This window comes from Argiope bruennichi, chromosome 8 (assembly GCF_947563725.1).
Source record: "Argiope bruennichi chromosome 8, qqArgBrue1.1, whole genome shotgun sequence".
In the NCBI taxonomy this organism is placed as follows: Eukaryota; Metazoa; Arthropoda; class Arachnida; order Araneae; family Araneidae; genus Argiope; species Argiope bruennichi.
In genome coordinates this window covers 18575395-18600152 of record NC_079158.1, presented here as the reverse complement: position 1 = coordinate 18600152, position 24758 = coordinate 18575395, and the positions used below count along the sequence as shown (strand labels likewise).

At 24.9% G+C, this 24758-nt stretch overlaps 1 protein-coding gene across 2 annotated transcripts in view; it reads right to left on the bottom strand.

Annotated features, from left to right (window-relative positions):
- The window catches only part of LOC129981126 (ferrochelatase, mitochondrial-like), a 29644-nt gene extending 5449 nt beyond the window's left edge, over positions 1-24195 (bottom strand). Inside the window, exons 1-11 of one of the 2 annotated variants that reach the window (XM_056091816.1) lie at positions 23983-24195; positions 21976-22053; positions 17986-18070; positions 16330-16449; positions 11089-11237; positions 8675-8747; positions 8305-8467; positions 4365-4463; positions 2093-2200; positions 1321-1485; positions 740-799 (exon numbers count right to left, since the gene is read on the bottom strand). In XM_056091816.1, the coding sequence (XP_055947791.1) occupies positions 740-799; positions 1321-1485; positions 2093-2200; positions 4365-4463; positions 8305-8467; positions 8675-8747; positions 11089-11237; positions 16330-16449; positions 17986-18070; positions 21976-22036 (1083 nt within the window). In that variant the 5' untranslated portion in view covers positions 22037-22053; positions 23983-24195. The remainder of the gene's footprint in view (positions 1-739; positions 800-1320; positions 1486-2092; positions 2201-4364; positions 4464-8304; positions 8468-8674; positions 8748-11088; positions 11238-16329; positions 16450-17985; positions 18071-21975; positions 22054-23982) is intronic. The other variant, XM_056091815.1, reaches the window with a different exon arrangement.
- Positions 24196-24758: the final 563 nt, after the last annotated feature.

Sequence of the window (24758 nt, the reverse complement as noted above, 5' to 3'; positions counted from 1 at the left end):
ACACAATGAAGACAGATAGGGTTGTTCTTTGGTTTTAATGCATCAGATACAAGTTCACACTAATACTTGATTGTACCTGATGCTTTTATCTTATATAATTGGTTATTGAGCTAATCCTTCCTTCATTACATAATTAATATTCTCTATCCATAGATATTAGATTTAAATATTTTAATATCTACCAAATTACTTGTTACTATAATTTTGTTCATAGTTTTAAAGCATTATTATAAAGATAGAAATTCTATAATACTTAAACATAAAATAAAAATCTTGCTATCAGTCTTAAATATTTCGCCATATATTAATAATTAAAATATTATAATCTTTTTTTAAAGTATATCTTTTACATCATTATATTCTGAAAAATTAATGATCAAAATTTATTTTACTAATAATAAAACTATTGCTTAATTTTACAAACTGTTAAAAAAGAAATCTGCTATTTCTGATAACGCCGAAATAACAGACTAGAGTTGGGTAATACTGTATGGACCTCATATTACCAGGTCAATACAGCTTTACCAAGAAATGATACTTTGTGCTTGCATCCTTTATGCATCTGTGTAAATACAGCACTTAAACTTACAATGAAGCACAAAATCTAAGCACATGAGTAAGTACTTATTCACTCATTCAACCCTTAATAAAGAAAATACTCATGCCAGTTTATTTGGAAGACTGAATAAATTAAATCACATATATAGGCAATTTTACAAATTTAAAACATAATATTTACCTCTATGAAAGCAGGATGATCATTTGGAGCCGGAACTCTTCGAAAATTCTTGACACCCAACTACAATAAAAGATGCATATTTTTCAGATAATATTAAAAATATGAGATTTAATTACAAAAGGAATTATTTGATTTTAAGCCTTAATTTGTGTCAAATTGAATGCATAATTTATTTACCATGTTAATAATGAATAGAATATTTTTTTTTTAGAATCTAAGATTTTTTTTAAATTAGAAAATTTTTAGAAAAGATGGTTTTTTTTTCTCTAAATTCTTGTTTTGAAATTTTTGTGCAATTATAATTAAATTTCCTGAAGCATATGAATATAAAAAGTAATGTTTTGGAGGATTAAAAATACAATGAAACAAAAAAGCCGAATGAAACCTGTTCTTCTTTATCATAAGCAATTTTTGAAAATAGGCTAATATACATTAAGATAGTTTTCATAAAATTAGGCAAAGTGGAAATGTAGTAATGCTTTTAATATATAATTATTCTTATTACTTTGAAATGTTCAACAAAATTTCACATTTTTTTTATTAGAAAACAAACTACAGACATAAAAAATGAATATAGTTACTTTTTTAGCTAATTCTTCCCCATATTCAATGTCTAACTCATGAAGAGTTTCTATATGTTCATTTACAAAAGATATAGGGATTAGCATGAGATTTTTCTTTCCTTTTTCAACATAACCTTTAATGGCATCATCTGTCTGAGGACTTAACCATGCAACAGGCCCTACCTGAAAAATAATGGAAAACATTAAATAAATAATTTCTGAATGCTTATCTTTTCCTTCATCCTTATCAATCTATAAAAGCATCTTCATTCAGAAAGTAATAAATCTATTAAAAGTTTAATTATTTATTCATCACAAAGTATAATTTCTTTATAAGGAAGCAACAGAACTTCTACTAATTGACTTATACCAGCAGAATTTTAATAATATTATATATGTGTTACCTTATGAATCTATAACAATGAATATGGTCATAGGCATTTTCTTCTTTGGAAGATAACTAACTTTATTATTTTCATGATGATAATATAAAAATTTTAATTTAAAAGACCCAGATGACTATACATGATTTCTAAGATTTTTTTCTACAAAACCTACTTCTGAACTATACCAAAGAGATTCAATGAATAGTTTATGTTTATGATATAAACATTGTACTGTAATGAACGTGAAATTATATATATATCATTTATTTATCTTACAATTTTTTTTTTTATTTTCACAATTAAGTAAAAAGGAAAATAAAAAAGATCATTATTCACAAATTTTAAGCCTCCAGAACTGAATAGATTGAAAGATAATATGACAATAATAAATGAATAGTACATACTTTTGATTGCCAAACCAATCTGTATGAGTGACTGAAATTGAGTTTCTGCATAACACCTAAGACAGTGGCAGCTACTTCAGCAGGATAAGGATCACCTGCATTAACAGCCTAAATTGAGCAAAAAATCTTATTGAAACAATAATATAACAAAAGTATGAGAATCACCATTAATAACATCATTTTTTTAGCTATAATAAAATAAGAATATGTTTAATGATTAATAAAAATATCCTTTAAGTCTGTATCTTATTGCTAATTTGCAATTTTTGATATTTCATCATATTAAAATAACTATCTTTAATCATAAAGATCTTTAATTGTACTTTTTAATATGCAATATATAAAAAATGCATTCCATGTTAAAAAGCAATTCTAAATAAAATGCATTTAATACCAAATCTCATACCTGCTAATGTTGATACAAATTCATGCAAATAATAATCAGATGACTAAGGAGAATTAAATATATACATTTTGAATTTATTCCTTAATTTACAGATTTATTTCATGTTTGGAATTTTTACAGCTTCTTATTATTGTGTGCAAGTGTGTTTTTTGGTGAATCATATGATTAAATAAAATGAAATATATAAATAGACACAGAACTTTTTAACAATGCAGACAAAAGTGTGTGAAATTATTTTTAAAAATAAATAAGATATTATGCATAATACTCACTTTTTAAAATTCAATTTATTAGCGATCACATTTTATGTTTGCTGACTAATACCTATATTATTATATATAAGATCTTAAAAACAAAGATGATGTTTATATTGTTGCTTGAAAGAAAGTTATAGCCATTTGTAATGATTTGAATAAACCTATATTACATAAAAAGTAAAATACAGCTGTCAATATATTAGCATTTGTCACTTAAACTTGGTGAATAAATCCTTCAATGTTAAAACAAAAACTTGTAAACAAACTATTTAGGCTTAAAGGAGTATGCATATAACATTTCACAAAGATAGTACTCACTATTTTGATTTTGTGTGTTTCATCAGCTAAAAAACTAATACTTTATTTGCTGAAGAATTATTAACTAATGCTCATTTGTTAAAGAATAAAAGCATCTTTACTGGAAGAACCAGTTAGCAAATTCTTTCAACAACAACACTGATAGGTTTGGAGTTGTAACAACTTTGTTTTGTAATCACGAACTAGAAATTTGTGTTTTATGCTTATTATTTTATAATGGATGTCATTCCTCATTTAATCAAAAGTACTTGTTCCCTTTCTGCTAATTTCTCTTCCAAGTGGAAATTCTAGAATTTGTATTTCATCACTTCTGCTTGGCAACAACAATTCTTCCAACATTTTGAAAACAATCACAAGTCAAAAGTTGAATGCATTTAAATCGAATTTGGAAGAGATATTCCAATTATTTATTTGCATGGTTATTATACTATGAATTTCATATAATGAAATGGAGCTTAGTACATGATAAAGTGAGAAGTTTTAAGAACAGTTAACTGCTATTTCATTAATAATATTTAAATATATCATTATCCTAACATACACATTCTTTTGTTTTTTGACAGCTGTTAGAAATTAATTACAATTAGAATTGTATACCCAAACCATACTTGCAAATTATATTTAGGCATGTATACATCATTTCAACTATGCAGAGTGTCATGCAATAAAACAGTCATATAAAGATCCTGTATGTAATTTTAATATACAAAATTTATATATTGCATTAATTACAATGTTACATGATGTCTCAACAAAACTATGAGAGCTACTTTAATATCCAAGTTATTTGACTTTAAGGACAAAAGGAATTGCAATTAAAACAAAGCACATGCATATCAGATGCAAGTATATAAATTCAATATTTTTGGCCTTAACCAAAGCATTTCATATTAAACTTAATCACAAAAACATTTACACATTAAGTTACATTTCAAACATACAGTATTGAAATATCCGTAAATGAGTCAAGTAAATTTCTGCATAGTAGCAACTAGTTTCAAATGCAATAAACTTAAACATACTTTGAAATCCTTCATGAATGCTGAAAACATAAAGAAACTTGAATAGTACCCTTTCTTTAATGCTTTACTTCAGCATTAAATACGTAAGTGTATATAAAAATGTTGTTGAATACAATCTGGGCTTAAATATATTTACTAACAAATACACTGATGTTTACAAAAAACAATAGTCACATACAAACACATTTTCATCATTAAAAAATAGCAAAGAAAAGAGTTAATTTTCTAAATGGATACAATTCAGCACAACCATAATGATGTTTATTTACCTTCATTGGCAATGCATGTGCAGTAAATAAGAGAATAACATCATTTCTGTCTTCTTCTGGAATTGTTTTCAACTCTTTGGTAATGAGATCAGCAAAGCACTACAACAAATTTTGTTATAAATAATAATAAATTATTTATTTAAGAATTAAAAAAAAAGAATAATTTTAAAAAATGCAAGGCAAATATAAAATGGGAAAAGAAAAAAAAAAAACTATTTGCAGGAAAAAAAAGCATGTGCTATAAAATCTTGCCAACTTTAATAAAATCTAAAGTTAAAACATGTGGAGTAAAAACTGAGTTGAAAAATATGCACTATATATAGATATAGTGTATATATAGAAATATATATATTTCATTTCAGCAATTAAATCATGAAGAGATGTGTACAATTAAGTTCAGTATTGTTTTGAAGAATAAAGATTTTAATCAACATATCTGTCATGATTTGATGCTTAAAATATTTAACAAGAAAATCATGGATATCAAGCTATGCATTAATATTTTATAAAAATTAAATGATTATCAACCTATTCCTAGCAATTCCAATCAATATTCTTAGCTACCTGCCTTTGGTTATCAGTTGGTCACAAAAGGCAATCAGTATTATATAGAAATATTCACTGAAAATTATACATATTAGAAACAATTATTGCTGAAATCTTTGGACTTACTTGTCTAACAGCCTAAAAATGGAAACCGCAGTTCATAATTATATTATACTAGTTGATATACTTGGGATCAATACTATTGCATATGCAATTTTTTTAATACACAACATCTTTGAATATTTTACTAAAATGAGGATATCAATTTAAAATTCAAAATCATTTGAATTGACTCCACAGTATCCAAATTACCAAATGTGTCATATTACACACACACAAACGCAACAAAGTAATATCCAAACAAAATAAAAATATAAAGTAATATTTAAATAAAAATGCAATACCTAAAATGCAAAATAAAACTGAAAGTTAACTGATAAATATATATATATATAAACAGAGGGGAGAAAAATACACAAATGTGCAAAAAGCTACATTTCAAAGAATACTGTGGAAATAAATTGTACATCGTAGTGAAAGTTGAAATAAAATAGTGCTAAAATGTAAAGCAGAGAATGAAACAGCAAACAATGTATTCACAATTCATCAGGACAAAAAATTAATGTGGATCACAAATGGAATTAGAGCTTTTTCTACAAACATTATCAAACAATTAAATTTAAAAGTACTGTCTTCTTTCTAAATGCTATAATAGACTTATTTGGAAAAATGGAAAAAGCAATACCAACCTGAGATAAATAAATAATACAAAAAAGTGAGAATTTATGAAGTTTAAAGAAAAATGGAAATTATGAAAAGTAAATTGCAAAGGAAAGGTACTTTAACAAAAAATTGCCAAATTCTTCCTGTGGTTGAAAGTTCAATGCAACTGAGGGATTTCATGTAACATGACTTTCCAAGCATTTATGAGGGTTATCAGGCAAGAGGTAAGAACTTTGAAGTGCAATAAAGATAAGAATAGAAAAAAAAAATTATGGAGAGATTATCAAAGAAAAAAAAAGTAGTTTTAAATAGATGCCTGTAAAAATAATTACTTAAAAACTCTAAATTTGGGCCAAATGACCTCACTTCAAATCTTGCTGGCTTGAGTGACCCTGTCATAATTTTAAATAATAGTACAAACATGCTCTGAAATGCAATCCTACGCTTATATCTTAAAGTCAATGATTAAAGATTCAGCTAATAGTAGAAGTATTATTAACATTGAGGTTATCCATTAAGTATTAGATATGATTTTTAACTGAGTTTGTTTCATTGCATATTTTCTTAATTCTTATGAATTGAAGTAAAAAAATTGTTTCTGCAAATTTTGTAGGATAGACTTCCAAAACATATATCCATTAGTGCTGATAATTATATTGCATTCGTAATATATATCAATTTTTATATTGTTTTGTTTTGTTATAATTAGGTAAAAAAACATTATAGGGCTTTGATGATTATTAGTTTTGATAACTTTTAATTCGCCTGTATAAATATTTTGGGTAAAAAAGTTGAAACCATAGAAGTTAAATACAATAAAATCATCTATATATCTGAAAGCTGAGTTGATTTAACATGAATTTGCACAAAGAAGTAAAGAAATAAATTGCCAGTAGAGTGGAAAAACTGCTGCCATGAGAGATACCTTTTATTTGTTGGAAGATATTTCCTCAATTTGTTTTATTTATTTATTTTGTATCACCTCTGACATCTATCAACATAAGATTGCTATAGAATTTGAAGAGAATATCTTTTAACTTAATTGTTCATTACTGTTTGCAGAAAAACACAATAATTCTTTTTGCAGTCTACTTTAATTTCATCTCTTGATGAGCACAGTTCATACATTGATTATTGTCCATCCACTATTTACATTTTTACTATTGATTTATGATTATCATTTTGTCAATATATATATATATATATAAATATATATAAAGAATAAATAAGCAAAAGACAAATCTTAAAAAAATACATATAACAACAGTAATAACAAATGAAATGAAAAATGAAAAACAATAATACTTTAATCTTCTCCAATGTTCATGAAATTAATTCTTTTAGTTGTAAAGTAAATCTGTTCTTTTCTTTTGACAAAAAAAAAAAAAAAAAAAAAAAAATGTTTTTTCTTATAGAGATATTAAATTAAGGTGTAAAAGCTCTAATGTGATATATTTTGTAAAATGTGGTTTTCGTGACATAGGATACAAGGAGCAAACTGGCAATCTCCTTAACTTAAGGATTGATTCATATTAATCTGATACCAAACATTATAATTGCTCAGAGAAATTCAACATAGAATTTTTAACCATCTTTATAACTTTGGTCTGCTATAGAATTTGGAGTGAAGACAGTACCATTTTCATATAATTCGTCTAATACTATCTGCAACAAATGATATAATTCAACATTCCACTTATAATCTGCATTAATCTCATCCCCTAATGGGCAATTAATGTGTCGTTTTGCAAATTTCACATTCTGTTTCAACTTTTTAACATAGATTTACTGTTTATATATATGTAAGTAATCATATTTTAGTAGATATATGGCCAAAGAAAAGAAAATTTTAGCAGATAAATAACCAAGAAGAAGAAATTTTTGAAAATTTTAACTTTGATTTATTTTACTACGGGAGGCATTTTATGTACAAGAAGAAATCATAAAACTACATCCATTTCAAATCGTGATGCAAGTGCAAAAGAGACAGAAATTTTTCCCTTTAGTGATTTTACTATGAAATTTTGATAGGGATTTCTTTGACGCATGTAGTCTTAGAAAACGGGCATTAAAGCATCTTTAAAAGAATGTTGCAAGCATTAGGGCTTTTTATCTCTTCCCTCCGAGAGTGGGAAATGCAATCTGCATCATCCATTTGCTAAATTGTGAGTAGAATTAATTTAATAAAAAGTGGGAATTGGATCAAGAAATAAGTTAACATTTTAGAATGAAGCTGATATGGACTGATTTCAAATAAAAATTAGGAAATTAATGAAGATTTTAATATATATATATAAATATATATAGTGCAGTTCCGGATTTAAAATAACAATCAAAAAATTTTTATAATAAATAGTCGTCTATAAGTTAAAAATAAGAAACAAGAATAATACTGATTCTTTGATATTATAAAGATGCAAAACCTTTTATTTGTATTTAATAAATAAAATTCCTTTAATGAAAATCAAGGAATATGATAAGGAAGGAGGAATTGTAAAAGTATTTTTTATTACAAATTACATCGAACTAAATAGCATAAAATAGCAATTAATTTCACAGAACAATTGTGCAAATTTTAAATTAATAGCATTGAATAAATTAAAACTATTAATGTGTATACATTAATAGTTAAAATAAATAAGAAAAAGTACCAACAGTATAGATGAAATACCTCTAACAGTTTCGGATGTGTTGGCCAACGATCAATGAAACTCCATTTCATGGGGATTTCTTTATTTAAATAATACCGATAGAGAGCATTAAAGCTACTTCCAGAAGTGCTGCAGCTGTATTGAGGATATTGAGAAAAGGCCACAGCATGCTCTACTCCATCCCTAAATGTAGATAAAGACAGGCTGTAACAGCATTCCTCATATTTAAGTAGGCATTGAAAACAATTTTGAAGCATTTAATAACTTTGTGGGTCATAAGAATGAATATTTAATCTAATTATAATAAGAAGTTAGCTTAGTTATATAATATTTTCATCAGAAGTTTATATTTTTTAACAGATTTAAAAACAAAAATAAAGAAGTTTATACTTTTCCATCTGTGCAATGCTGTCTTCAGTAAGTGGGTTTGCATAGCGGAAGCCAACATAATGTTTGTGTGGTGCTGTATAAGAAATATGCAATAAGTAACTTAAAAATAAAGTCACTAATTCAATAACATTTGGAACCATTCAAAATTAATCATATAAAATTTTATATGTTATTCTTATTTCAACAACAACCAAAACATATATGCTGTTCAAATACTGTAAAGTTTAACCATCTAACTGAGGTGCCCCCCCCCTTGTCTTTTTTTTCAAATGTATATATATATATATATATAAAAAAAAACTCTTTTTAGTGCAATTACTCATATAGCTTGCATTCAGAGTATTTTATCATTAATTTAAATATTTATAACTATGAAATTTAAAGCTATTATTTTTTAAACTTATTTTAAAGCACACTTTCACCAGAATATAGTATTTTGGACATAGCAGTTTGCTATGCAAGAAATTTTAACTTCACAGTGAAAGTAAAAAAAATTCAAATTAAAGATGAATAATTTATTTGATATATTAATCTTAAATAGATTTTCTTACTTATTAGTGGTTTGATTTTGAGTGACAGAACATTGACATTTGCCATTTAAACATAACAGTAACATTTTTTCTCAATGAAGCTGCCATGCATCTGCAGTCATCTGGGATTAATATCAGCATTTTTTGCATAATAAAATAAAATGAGTGGATTTTTAAAAAAGATCTAGATTTATTTATCAATCAAATAGAAATAACCCTCCCTCACATATGTTCTATACAATGTTTACATTTCACTTAACTAAACACAACGGGAAAAAATCGTGAATGTAATAATTGGGTAATACAATTTAATTTTTAATACTATTTGTTGGTATCACAACAAGCTAATTAAATTAAAATACAATAGAACATAAATATAAATTTCAAGATAATGTTACAATTTTTAATAAACAAGCATCATGATATCACAAAACTATATTTATGCATATGAGTTCTAATATCATACCATATTCTGTAGTAAGTACTGTGAACGTATGCAATGATGATAAAAGTGATTCTTGAATTATACCTTAAAACTCTTTTTATCAGATATTTTACAAGTTTCCCAACAAAAAATTTATAAATAATTTCTTTTTAAATTGAAAAAGTCAATTCCTTCTCAGTCATCTAAGAAACAATTCTAGCAAGTCAAGTATAAAAAAAAAAAAAGGAAAAAGACATGCAATTTCTATATTTATAATTAAGGAAAAAGCAAAAATTGTGTTAATACATGAGGTGACGTATATAGACACAAATAGAAATGAACAAGCTAATTTGTCAAAATATTAAAATAGAACTAAAAATGCAAAAAAAAAAAAAAAGTTTGGAAGGGGGAAAAAAAACCGACTGAAAAAATTGAATTAAAATGACAACAGTTTAGAATCATTGAAAAGTAACAATAATTTAAGAATAAACAAGAAATTTTTCAATTATTTTTAGGATAATATTTTATTTCGTGAACATGCAAATTTTAGAATAGGGATAGAAAGATTTTGAATAGTTGTTTTTAAGAATAAGCTACAATTTTGTTGCCAGCATTATCAATAAAAATGAATAATTCATAATTTCAAACGGAGTATTGATCCATAGAAAAGGTTTCAGTTTTCTGTGGTTATTCTGATAGTCAAAATACTTAGAAGTGTATTTTATAAAGGAAGTTACTTTATGAAACATAGTTCTGATTATTTTTGGATGATATGCTATATAGCTGAACTAAGCATAAAAAAAATGGTGTTTGAAAATTTATTTTATAATTTCAATGGAAGGAAGTATTTATTTTTTAGTGTGACAGTTGATGCATTTGAAATATAAATAACCATCAATGAAAGAATGATTAAGTAAAAGGTTTAAAATAAGTGACTTCTTTTTTTAACCTTTAACCTTTTCTTTTCTCTTCTTTCTTTCCTTTGTAGAAAGAATATTTGCCAATTGCAGTAAAGAATAGGTATACACACATGCATAGCATGATTGACTTATATTTTTACTAAAGCAAATAAATTAAGTATCAAGATGGTGAGCTTTATAAAAAAATATTTCAAATTACAGAAAGAATGGCAAACCTCAAATTGTTATGTGTAAGAAAAAGGATTCTAAAATATTTCTTTTATCAGCACTTAATTAAAAAGACAGATGATTAACTAAACTAATTTTTAAATAATATGATAAAAGAAACTTTTTATACATAATGAATCAGATCATGAGGAAGTGCATCACATTTTAAAAACAACAAAGCTGAATCTTTTGAGTTTAGCTTACTAACATAATTTATTATTTTCAAAACTAACCTTACTACTAGGAAATGAAAAATTAAATTAGTGACACTCAGGAAGAAAAATAATTTTTAACCCATTTTTTAAAACACAAGTATATAAATTTAAAGTTTACCAGTTGTAGGACTAATTTTGTCCAGAAGACTTGTCATCAATTCTCCTTGCTTGTTAGTCCACTTAAGAATTGGTGAACCACCACCAATTTCACTATACTTTTGGATTATGTTAGGTGTCCGTCTTTTTGCAATCATGGGACCTAGTTTACTAAATTAAAAAAGAATACAAATAACAGTAATTTAAAGAACAATTAAAAAAATAACCTAAACATACAATTTTGACTTAATATGATATTCATTAAATTCTTTTCAAAATGTTCTTGCAGAATAAAGCAATTTAATTTCATAAGAAATTAAACAAAGAATTACAAAAATATAATGATTATGTGGCTGCAATTATTACAACTGCAAAACATTTTCAAGAAAAATTAGAGAATTATATTTGCTCTACATTTTAAAAATTGTTCAATAAGATTATTAATGTAAATATCACAATGTAACAATTGGGCATAAAATATAAAATCTATGCATTGAAGCTAACTTATAATTAAATTGCATTAATGAATTTCAATAAAAAAAATAAAAGAATATCTTTTCATTAATGATTATTCAATAAATTAGAATTTGTATCATTTTCTTTTCAATTGTTTTTTAAAGTAACATTTAAGAAAAAGTCATATTGTGATATAATAAAGTATTAAATATTTTAATTTTCATAGTATTAAAATCTCTAAACAATGATATGCTATTTTTTCATAAATTTTACTACAATTAAATAATATAAGAAATTATACATAAGTATAACATAATTCAGTCATCTGAAATTTTCTATGAACTTAAATTTGAGTTACTGAACAGCCAACAAAAAGCAAGGGAAATGAGTATAAATCTCCACTTTTTCATTAACAAAATATGTTATATATTGTACAAAAGTTCAAAACAACAAGTTTTCTTGTACAAAAGCAAGCTTCAAACAAAATAAAATTAATAATAAATAAATAATAATGAATAAATAAATACAAATTATCTATGCATACCTGCTATCTAAAAAAATTGAAATAATGGTAGTATACTTTTTACAACAGCTATTCCTTTAAAATGGTAAAAATCAGAATTTCATGCTTTAACTTACACTCAAAAAGCATCAGTTTTTATACAATTTTAGCAACATGCTATATTTAATTAATTTTTTTTTGAAATACAATAGCTGCCATTTAATGTTATCCTTTTGGATTTAAGAATTTTGAAAAAATTAATGAAATGATAACAATAGCCAAACAGAATAGCATTACAGACCTAATTCCCTATGTTAAATAAAGAACATTCAGTATGGATCAAAAGTATAACTTCAATATTTTAGTTGCCATAACATTGATAAAATGCAGAATTGTTTATTTGTAAGCTTACTTTTTACGCAATTAATAATACAGTATTCAGATGGTATTAGAATGGGGAAAAAAATGTATTTGGAAGTCAACATTACCTCAGTTATTAAATATTTAAACTGGGAAATAATTCCCAAAGCACGACTTTAAATCCATTGAAACGATTTGTTACCAAATGTTAAAAGCAAGTCAATCAGTCTCAAAGCAAAAAAAAAAAAAAAAAAAAAAAAAAAAAAAAGAGACATTTCCGACCATAAACATTTGATATATTTTGATTGTAAATAATGCTGAACCTATTTATTTTCATTATTTAAAAGTTCTGGGAGAGATTTAAAACAAGTTTAACATGTGATTTACTCTAAGTTATAAATAGATATATCAATTATTCTTCTTCACTAAGAAATCACATTCACAAACAAATAAAAAAATATTTAAATATTTGAGGAGTGAAAAAAATACCATTTCATATTTGCACTAAAGGGTTAAGAATTCAAAAAATAGCACTGATCAGATGCATTCCACAAAGTTTATACAAATGAATTCAGAAAGAAAGATCTGTTACTTGTAAACAGAAGAATTTTTCAATAAATCATATACCCGAGTATCATCAGTCCAAAAGAAGGCATAACGTATCATTCAAAATAGTTACAATGCATGAAGACAGATAATTAACTGATCTTCTTTCATCTTTCCTTAAAAACACTTGATTTTTTTTCTATATTTTTGCTAATGATATTCTAGTTTGGGAGCTCAGGTTTCTATAGTATTATCATAAAAAATATATAGTTGACATTAATTTTAGATCTAAATAAGCATATGCTATGTACATACATTGAACTTTTATAATTCATCAATAAGATGATGCAGGACAATTAGGAATTAAAAATTGAATACTGTGGCAATTTTACAAATTTTGTTCAATTTTAAGAAAGTTTGCTGCCAAAAGTTACATACTGATTTTTATGAAATCAATTTAAGTTGAGTACTTAACAATTAATGATATAATAAAATATAGAGACATTTTTGAAATACAATTAAAATTGTCATTGCATTTGAAATGCCATTGGAATGCTATTTTTTTTTTTTTTTTTTTACTACTACTTTGGACAACTTTTAAATTTCACACAGGAATGCAAGCCCAGAGATTACTATGCCTTCTTTCAAAATATTACTCAACTTTCAAAAAGACATAAAGGGAATACATAAAGTCTTGCACTAATAAGGAAAATTTATTAAGAAAAATTATTCTATTTCAGATATACACATGAATTTTTTATTAGCTAAAATCGGTAACTGAAAATGGCATCTATGAAAGAAAAAGCTCAGCATGTTCTGTGATTCCATGAGTGTAAATCACTAATTAGCAAGCAATGAAGATTTAAAAATGCATGTGGACAAGATTCTTTGCATGTTAATACCATCTAAGCATTGGTATGATAGGTTTATAAAGACAGACAGTTTTATTGATCCTATTAAAAGTGATGGGCCTACTGCGAGGGAAAAGATGTTAGAAGCTATCTGCAAAACAATTTGTTTGTGCTCCAAGGTATTTGCCATTCCTCTTTGCACAATGTTTAAAGTTTTACACAAGTGCATGCTTATAAAATAGAAACTGTTCAAATCTTGAAATCAAATGATAGCATTCAACATCAAACTGTAGAGGTTCTTGATGACACTGATAATGATTACTTTAAATATGAATGCTTTCATATGAGGATACTTTTTAATTATGAAGAAAGCTGAATAAACACAAACAGGGTGCATAGTACATTATAGTGCAGGGAGCATCAAAGCACCCCCCCCCCAAAAAAAATCATGTATTTTACAGCAATTTTTTTAAGTACTTAGTCAACAAGAATCATGTATCTTTGGACATGTATGTATACATAAAATACAGATTTTCTAAGCATAGAATGTTTTCTGTATTTTAATAATGCATAATTTTTACTGAAAAAAATTGTAAAAAATAATTTCAGATATATATTTTTAAAATTTTAATGTTTATTTCTGTATTTGCAAAACATCTTCTCATGTAAAAAAAATTATGTTGTTTTGATTTTGGCTAAAACCTGAAAATTGTAAAATTATTTATACCAAAAACATTTTTTCAACATTTCTGAAAATTAGCAGTTTATTTAGATGAATACATCACTTTTGAAAATGACAATAGTGATGTAGAAAAAATAGCTAGAACAAAAATCGTATTTGATTTGTATACATGTAACAACAAATAAAATTGGACATGGCTGGGATGAAAAGAACAAATTTCCTCTTGCACTAATTTACAATATTTATTAATTTTATTAACAATCTTGTTAAGCAAAGAATCAAAGCTTTAAAAGATTTCAAATTAACTTTAATAGCTAAAATCATAAGATTGCCAAAGCAGGCATGAAATTGATGATAGAACAATGCCACGTTCTAAATGAGTTTCAGGTAATGTTTAAAAAAAAAAAAAAAAACAGCAGCATTTAGAAATGGACAGTCTATACAGAGAATTGTCTTATTGTTTCTTACTTCTGAAGTTTAATAAAGGCTTTTTTTGAATGTTTAGTATTGTAGAAATTTAATAAAAAATTTGCTTTTTAACCTATAAGCAAAAAAATTCCTATTAAAAAAAATACCAAAAAATGTGATTTTATATTTCAAAAATAAATAAAAATAATTTAGTTTCCACAAATAATGGAAAACAAATTCATGAAGTTAAAAAAGTCAGCTATGTAGTTCAAAGCAAAATGAAAATAAAAAATGCCAGATGTAGCATTTTTTGGAAGAAATTTTTTAAGACAATGCTAGACAGCACATCTCACTGGTTCAAAATTTAACAAAACTTATCAAATGAAGAATCTTATTTAATGAATTACTTAAAGCTTAAAAAAAATTAAGTAAGCAAAGGAAGCATCCCCCTCCTTGATATCATGATTTCAACAGCAGTAAAATAATGGGGTTCGATGATTTTAAGAAGCAATGATTTTGTTTTGAATTTCATTATAATAAAAATCCTTGTTATGAACTGTGTCAAAAACTAATTCTCCAAAAATTACTAAAGCTAAAAAAAGGAAAAAGAGTAAAAAAAGAAAAGAAGTAGGGAAGAAAAAGAGTAAAAAAAGATGAACCATCTCAAAACACTTCGAAAGCTGATATTCATTAAAAAAAAAGTGATGCCATTTGTTTCCTGGAATTTCAAAGAAATCTTCCGGGTTTTTTTTTTTTAATTTTTTTTTTTTAGCTTTTATGGGACAATACAATGATCAATTCTGAAATGTGCTATTATCAGCCAGATAAAATGAATTATTCACTTAAACAGAAAAGGCCAGAAGTGATTAATAGTAAAGGTGTTATGTTCCATCAAGATAATGCAAAACCTCATACAAGTTTGGTAACTAGGCAAAAGCTTTTGTAGCTTGGATGAGATATATTGCCGCACCCACCATATTCTCCAGATCTGGTACCTTCTGATTGTTAATGGTTCCGATCACTACAATTTTTTTTTTTAGATGGTAAAAAGTTTACTTCAAATGAGGAGGTCAAAAATCACCTGGATGCATTTTTTCTAGCAAAGAACAAAACTTTTATGAGCATGGAATCATGCTATTGCCAAAAAGATGGAAAAAAGTATTGGACCAGAATGGGTACATATAAACTAATAATATATTTATTCACCACAAGAAAATCTTTAATTTTCATTAAAAAAATTAAAGGAGTTACTTTCCTAACAACCTTATAACTTTAGCAAAATTAAATTTTTTTAAATAGAACTATTTCTATAAATGAAATAAAAAATATTTTGCATTCATTTTATTCTGAGAACATTTATTTTGATAATTCTTAATGTCCTTTAATTAGATTTGTTATTTACTTATCATCTTTGAAGTAACATGTGGCTAGAAAACAAAACATAAAAAAAAAGCATACCTTTGCATAGGTAGAGTCATAATATCTTTGTCTGTAAACAGCCTAGTTAAAAAGTCTTCTACTTCTGTTAAGGAGCTAGGACCCCCCATATTCATCATCAGTATGCCTGTCTTTATCTTTCTGAAAGGAATATTATTCTAAAATTAAAATATTAAAAAGAATACTTTTACATATTACATCAAAGACTACAAAATTTAAAGTTTCAGTTTATGTTTTAAAATTTCTCAGTAACTTTTCTAAGAAATGAATGATTATTTGAAATGGTACATCACTCAATGTTATCAGCATTCTTTGAATAAATTATATGAAAAAGAGCTTTTGTTTAAGAGAAGGAAGAAATGTAGGTTAATTTAATATAAATGCTGCGGGGAATGACAGAAGTCTTAAATTTAGTATAATTGTTAATGCAAATTTTGCATATTGATATATATTTCTTACACAAATAGCACAGCTGCTCAGAAAATTAGTGATATCAAAAGTAAAACATTTAAAATACACAAACACTATATGAAGTAGATAAATTATATTCTTAATGCAAAGAAAGTCGCATTTGATTGAAACTTAATTTCAATCACACTTTATTAATACACAGCAAAAAAAAATTCTATATTTTAAAAAAGTTGGTTAATTAAATGGAATTATTTCTATATACCTAAGATGTATAAAAATACAAACTGTGATATTCAACAGAGATGATATTTTCTTTTTGAAACTTTCTCATTCTTTCGATCTCAATTGATAACGATAACTAAAGTTACATGCTGATATTGCAGTACCTTTAAAACTAAATTTAGCTGTTTCTTTAAAAAGAATATATTATTTAAATTCATGCAGAACAAAAGAGATTCTGATAATATATATGATTAATATATTCTTCAAACCAAATATTTAACTAAGATTTATTAAATTCATATCAAAATTAACTTTATAACTAAATTCATACTTTATAACCCTAAGAAATTTATTAAAAATATTTCCTAACAAAATTTTTTGTTATTCATACAAAAAGATTCAAATTTTAAGAGAGAATAAAATTATTATCAATAGATATTCAAAATGATTTAATAATAATGAGTATCACACGAATAAACTTTGGATTCAAATATATTTAGGAAACTAATAAAAACAAATTTTTAAAAGTTCAATTCAAATATTCATTGAAGAGAAATCTATTTAGTTCATTCAAAATTGATAAAACAAAAGTAAAGCATAAAGTTAAAATTCTATTTCAATTTATTAATTTAGTAATGCTTATAATATTTCAGTTTATCACTAATAATATCACTTTTCTGAAACAACTCTGAATGCTAATAGGCAGATTATAAATAAAATATAAAAAGAAAATATAAAAATATATAAATAAAATATAGAATTCATATATAAAATTCTTTATCTAAACAACAATTAATTTTATAAGTTAAAATATTATATTGTTTGTTAAAGTAAACAAAATGCATTCTTAAGAAACCTTATAATCAGTCCTTTAAAAAAAAACATTTAAAGTGAAGATAAATTATAAAGAAGAAATTATCATTTAAAATATATAGTAACATTTTATCTCATGGTTTTCAAATACTTTTGTTGAGTATATAGAAAGACACATATGCTGATCATTTTAATAAAATTGCAGAAAAAGAAAGGAAATCTAGAAATTACCTAGCGTCACTATAATGTCTAGTGTCACACTTTTCATATCCTTTAAGAAGGCTTAAGATTCCAATGCCAGTTTTCATTCGAAGAACTGCAAACAGCAAAAAACATTATTTGTAAAAAATTCTAGTGAAAGGGAATTTAGATTGAAATTTAATTATCTAATGAATGTAAAAAAGTTTACAATTTAAAATTTATTTAATGCAAATTTTTTAACAAACAATCATTAAAAATCCAATTGTATATTTTATAGTAAAGAATAAATGATGATTTTATTTGATTTTAGAAATCTGTACTTCTTTTAAACTATTTTCCTTCACAAAGGAGTGATATGCAGTGAATATGAGCATTTTTCCATAGTTCTTTATCAGATTTTCTAGAGTTTTCATTTAGGTGTTTTTCTTATAGCTAATGTCCAGTTTTCTTTCTGATTTATACTATATTTTAATTTTGAATTTGAATTATGTTTAACAAATTGTGTAACGCAAAATAAAAGTACCCTCCTTTTATCTTTCATTTCGCTCTCTATTTTGATAAAAATCAAAAGTCAAAGACCTAGTAGTAAACCTCAAAACAGACATTACTTAATAATTTTGAACTCAGGAAATCCCTTATGAATTTACATTTATTTTTGTTTTTAATGAATATAATGGAAATATTACCTTTTAATTATCTAAATAATTCAAATAAAAACTGACTATTCAATAAAGTCCTTTACATCTGTTGCTTTTGTGAATGCATTTATTGTTTTTATGCCTCTAAATTCAAGAAATAGTTTTTGGAAAACAAATCAGTGTTATAAATAATAATAAAAAAAAAATCTTTAAAATTCAAGAGTGTGAATAAAATACAAAATTTCCATTATTACAAAATAATCTCTGGTAATACATGAAAATCTCTAAATTCTGATAGAATTTTTTTTTTTCAAGCAGGAGGAAAAAAACTATTATATGAAGGTCAGGGGAAAAAAAAAAGATTCTAAGCCAGAATTTCTTATTTCAAAAACTATAATATTAAAGATGAATTAAGGCATACCAATCCTATCCTGAGAAAGGAAAGGGCTCTTTTTCATTTATAAATTATAGTTAAAGTAATGAATCAGTTTTGTCTTTATATATATCCTCCAACAGCTACAGAATTTTAGTAGTTATGCCATAAATTAGGTGAAGATTATGGATATATAGTGAAAAATTACAGATAACTATGAAAAACAGCAAAAAGACCTTTTAACCAGAATTTTCCCTCACAGTATTGCAGATGGTGAAAATATTTTTAACATAATTGGGAAAGAGGAAGAATCCTGTTCCAGCATGAATATAAAAGCACTGAAGTCACTGCTCATAATAAAAATGAATATAGGAGTTGGTTATGATGGTAAGCTGAGCAATGATGATTTAAAAAAAGCAAAAGTAACTGCTAAACCATGAAACAAAATTGTAAATATCTAATAAATAATGTTAATTTGTTTGATAAACAAAATTGCATAGTGTTATTTGAAGGGAAAAAAAATATTTCACCCATACATTTAATTAATAAAAAAAATCAAATAATTTTGAATACATTTTGAAAATATTTATTTTAAACCTAAACTAAATACTTGTTTTTAAATTAATTAAAGTTCTTTAGAAATATCTGTTTAATAATTTGTTGGTTCTACATTATAGGTAACACATCGATAAAAAGTGCTACTGATGATTGGATAACCAATGATGAAGGGTATGTTTGATAACAAATGGCCTTATAAAAACAAAATTTTTGTATACAATTTTTATGCACCAATTACTACATACATTGCAAAAAATGTATTGTTTAAAAGGATGATTTTTAAGGACAAATTTTTATATACTTAAATTGCATTTCATTAATCTTAACGAATCATTTATTAAGATTTGCAGCTAATGGAAGCTGCATCTGTAATTTCATCAAAATGTCCGACAATAAATTGTAATTTATTTTCAAATTCAGTTGTTTGCACATCACCATTTCATGCAACAATCACAAGACTATAGAGAAAAAAAAATTATTATGAATATATCAAGCTTCTCATAACTCCTGTTCTTCAATTTCTACGAGTAGAAATTTCTCTTATCTCAATGACAGTAATACTGAAAGAAGTTGTGCCGAAAAGTGATATAAATAAATCAAACAATTTGCCAATTTGTGTGGCATAATGCTCAACTGTGACATTTTCGGAAATTATATTTATTCAATAATTTCTTTTTACAAAAGTATTTTGTCTCTGTTTAAAATTATAAAAGAAATAAACTTCATTGTAAATAGGAAATGAAATGTTTTAAAGAGAATTGGTGTTGATAATCAGACATATAACTTTTTGATTTTAGTTGCATAATATTTTATTTTAATATTTTCAAAAAAAGAATACACGTTTCATGTAATAAATGTTTATTACAAAAGTACTCTGTATATAACAAAAGTAAAACTAGCATCTGATATTTTTTTTTTTGGAGAATTCAAAGTCTAGCCATTTTAATGCCAGTTATTCAAAAACAGCATCATCTTTCAATCAATTTCCTGGAAGTGGACCAGGAGTTCTTTCATATGATTTCCTAATTAAATTCACTTAGCAGTGCAATTAAGTGCAATCAGCAGTGCTTTCTTGGTTTTTCTTCCGTTTAAAATTCAATACTTTTCATTGAATATTTAAAAAAACATATGGATACCTGTATTATAACTCTTTTAAAGAACAGCATAGATCATTAATCATTTTATAATTCCATGCTTTGAAGGAAGAATATTTTCAAAATTAAAACTGAAAACATAGAAAAAAATATATACTGATAACATCCAAGATACTTCTTCAATAGCAGAATATATATATATATATATATATATATATATATATATATATATATATATATATATATATAAACACCTTTTAGTAATTGTGTGTCTGAATAGAAGACATTTTTCAAATTAAAAACTTTGATTTATTCCATCCTGTGAGGCAAAATTTGTACTGATAAAATCAGTGCAGGATGCATTGTCTACATCATGACACAAGAGCAAAAGAGATTGAAATTTTTCTGATTGGTGGTTTTACTATGAGATTTTGATAGGGATTTCTTTGATACAGGAAGGAATGGGAAATTTAGGTATCTTTAAAAGAATGTTTTAAGCATTAAGGATACCTGTATTATCCCTTCACTCAGAGAGTAGGGATTTAGTTTTAGTTTACTTATATTAACGTCCCGTTTTAAAGCAACACTAGGGCTATTTTGGGACAGACCTTGTAATTTTGAACCACAGTAAAAAATTGGGAATTGGATTAGGAAATAAGAGATTTTAGAATGAAGTTAATATGGGATAAAATAAGATAAAAATTAGAAAATTAATTAAGACTTGAATTAGGTTAAGAGATATCTATACATATATAAATCCACTGTCATCAGAGACTCCAACATAATTATACTAATGTAAAATCTATGCATTATTTATGTCACATAAGAGTAATGTAGAAGTCATTCAGAATCTGCACATTATGTCAATAGGATTTTTTTTATGTGCAAAATAAACTTAATAAATTGATCCAAAAAAAAAATTGAATCTGTCTTTAGTAGATTGGACACATTTATAAAAGCTGATATAAAATGTCAAGGTATAACAAAATTAATATACTTATTTAAAAAAAGACATTTATTAAATTTAATAAATACAGACTTATTAATGTACTAAACAGTAAATTTTTTGTAAATTGAATTATTTTCTAATTTTGAATTGTTTTATTTATAATTTATGATTATAAATATCATGTTGCCTTATCAAAGGAATGCATTACTATCATGAATAGATAAATGAGCAAAATTTCAGAACTCATGCTTATAAGAAAGAGTGAAAAATTGATTATAAAATTACTTCATAATGGGAAAAAAATCAAGTTAAATAATAGTATAAAAAAGCACATTTCTTAAATAAAAAAATGTTTACAAAATTTTTTTTAGAAAATTAAAATAAGCTAAATTTGAAATAATTTCTAACCATTATTTGTTAAATTATTAGCTATGTTCAAGGTCTGCTGATTCCAAATTTGCTTTCCCATTCTTGTGCAATAAAATTCTGAAAAATTAAAAACAGCATTAAATAAAACAATTTATTAATAGACGATTTTATATATTCTATTTGCATTAAATATTCCAAGCATCAAAATAAAAATATTTAATTAAAGAAAATAATAAAAATAGTAATAGTTACAGAATACAAGCAATGAATATATGCATTTTTCGACTGATAAATTTTTACACCATACATGCTGTTGAATTTTAAAGATAAAAGGATTGTTGTTACATAACAACAGGTATTATTTTCAATTTCATAAAAAATAATAATAATCAAAATTTTATAATATTTAAATTATTTAATGTATTTTTGCTTTAAATTATCCAATACTTATATGATGAAAAAAGTCAAAAAGTCTTAATATAATTTTAATTTATCATATATTTTCATAAGATACATATATAAAATTAAAATAATAAAAATGACACATAACAATTTAAATCTCAAATGAACCAAATCAAGCTGTACAAGTTTTTATGTTGAGCGTGAAAACAGACATTTATGCTGTTAGCATAGTTTTCTTATTTTCCCAAAAATAAATTTCTAAAGATTTAATAGGATTGAAATTCATTTATCTAGTTTAAGAAATTTTCTCTTAAAATCATTAGATCAAAATAACAGGCTATTTAGGAAACACCATTTCATTAGTAGGATAACAGTCATCATAATTCAGTTGGTAATTATAACTAAGTTTCAGCATCCTTTATTTTCACCTAGGGTTCCATTTACGTAGTAAAAATATTTTAAACATTAACATAAAAATGGATACACACACCATGTGAAATGCTCGTTTAGAATTATGTCTCTTTTTAGAGAAATAAAATCATAGAGATGTTTGGCTGCAGCATTTAATAGCTTTAATTAAAAATTTAATCTCAAGTCATTTTTTATTCCGAATATAGATTAAAATAAAAATACTTGCACATTAATCATAATCCAGCGATTAATTGCTAAAAATCTCTTTTAAACAAGCTCTTTTATAACCACTAACAATGGCATACAGTTAATACACACACACACATATATATTATACCCCCTTTATCTATGGTGAAAAAATATTAACAAGTTTTAACAAAGTAGTACATATCTAACTCTTCAGCAAAATAAAAATAAAAATGTTAATAAATATCATGACTAAGATTCATGATACTATTAATTCTCAAATTTTGTAGCTATACAACTTCCTGCCTGCTATGGGAGAAGGGAAGAATCTGGAAATTCCTTCCAAATCTTACTGAATTATTTAGGAAATAATATCAAATATATATACATAACTGCAAATTACAAAGTATTATTTTCTATTTAGATATCAATTTAGATAATAGATTATGTAATGAAAGTTTTATATGAAATATTTTATTCTCTAGACTGCCGAGTACTCTAAAAAAAATTATAATAACTGAGCAAAGTAAATAAATCACTTAGTAATAGTTTCACATTTTTCTAGTGAATAAAGAAATGTAAAAAAAAAAAAAAAAAAACTTAATGTAAAAAAAAAATAATGAATTTAAAAATAATATTAAATGAATAAAGAATTCAATGAAATTTATTATTCATTTCATTAAATTACTATTAATTATTCATTAAATGAATAATAAATTCAAAAATAATGAGTTTCAAATAGAAATTATTTCAATATTGTTTTGATGTGCTCCATCTCTCATATCAATGTTTCCAACATAGAAAGAATAAAATTTATTAGTGGGATCACAATAAAATATATATAATGCTATTACAATTTGTAAAAAATCATTAAAAACTAGTTTAAAAGCTGTATCAGTAGCAATATATCATCGCATGAAAACAGCCGATAACCTTTTAGAAAAAATATTTAACAAATATATTTCACCTATCTTATATAAACGAAAAAATATAAAGGCTATTTTCCTAACAAATGCAATATCTAACAATTTATTTTAAAATACTAACACAATAAAACTCACACGTGTTCGGAAATGTTTTTATTTTGTAATTTTACAAACACAGGTGCACAAAACTCAATACTTTTAATAAAGATTCTTTAAATTATGAAAACTCGAATTAATAGTTTATAAAATTAGTTTACAATTATTTATGTAATAAGTCTAAGAATTAAAGAATACAATGAGTAAACAACTTAAAAATTCATAACAGTGATTACGCAATATGCTTATCTACTGCCAATGACGTAAAAGATTGAAAATGACGAACACGAATCATGAAGAGGGGGGAAAAAAGACAGCGCAACTTTACCAAGAGTACGATTATTATTTATTAGATAATGCTTAGAAAAGATCGAAACAATTGATTTTCATGAAAGATTGTTTTTAAAGTAATTTATATTCCTCAGAAAATTTTAAAAGTTTATATTAGGCACGAAGAAAATGCTTCATTTTTCAAAACTTGATTTGTTCCATTGGAGGATCTTTACATACAGACACCTAAAATACATCCACATGATTAAAAAAAAATGTTTTTATTTTCCAGTCATTATAAAAGAATGCTTCTCATGCGTTTTTAAAATTCTAAACTAATACTTATGAAGTATTACTTTAGATGGAGTAACAACAAATATTTTCATTTTATTTCTAACAGCTGAGGTTTCAAAATTTAAAATCATAATATTTTGAGATTTAACCGAAAGTCTTCTTTTTGTCAAATTAAATGATAGGTTTCTTAATTTGCGTCAGTTTTGTTTTGTTTGCATGAGATAAAAATATTTTTAT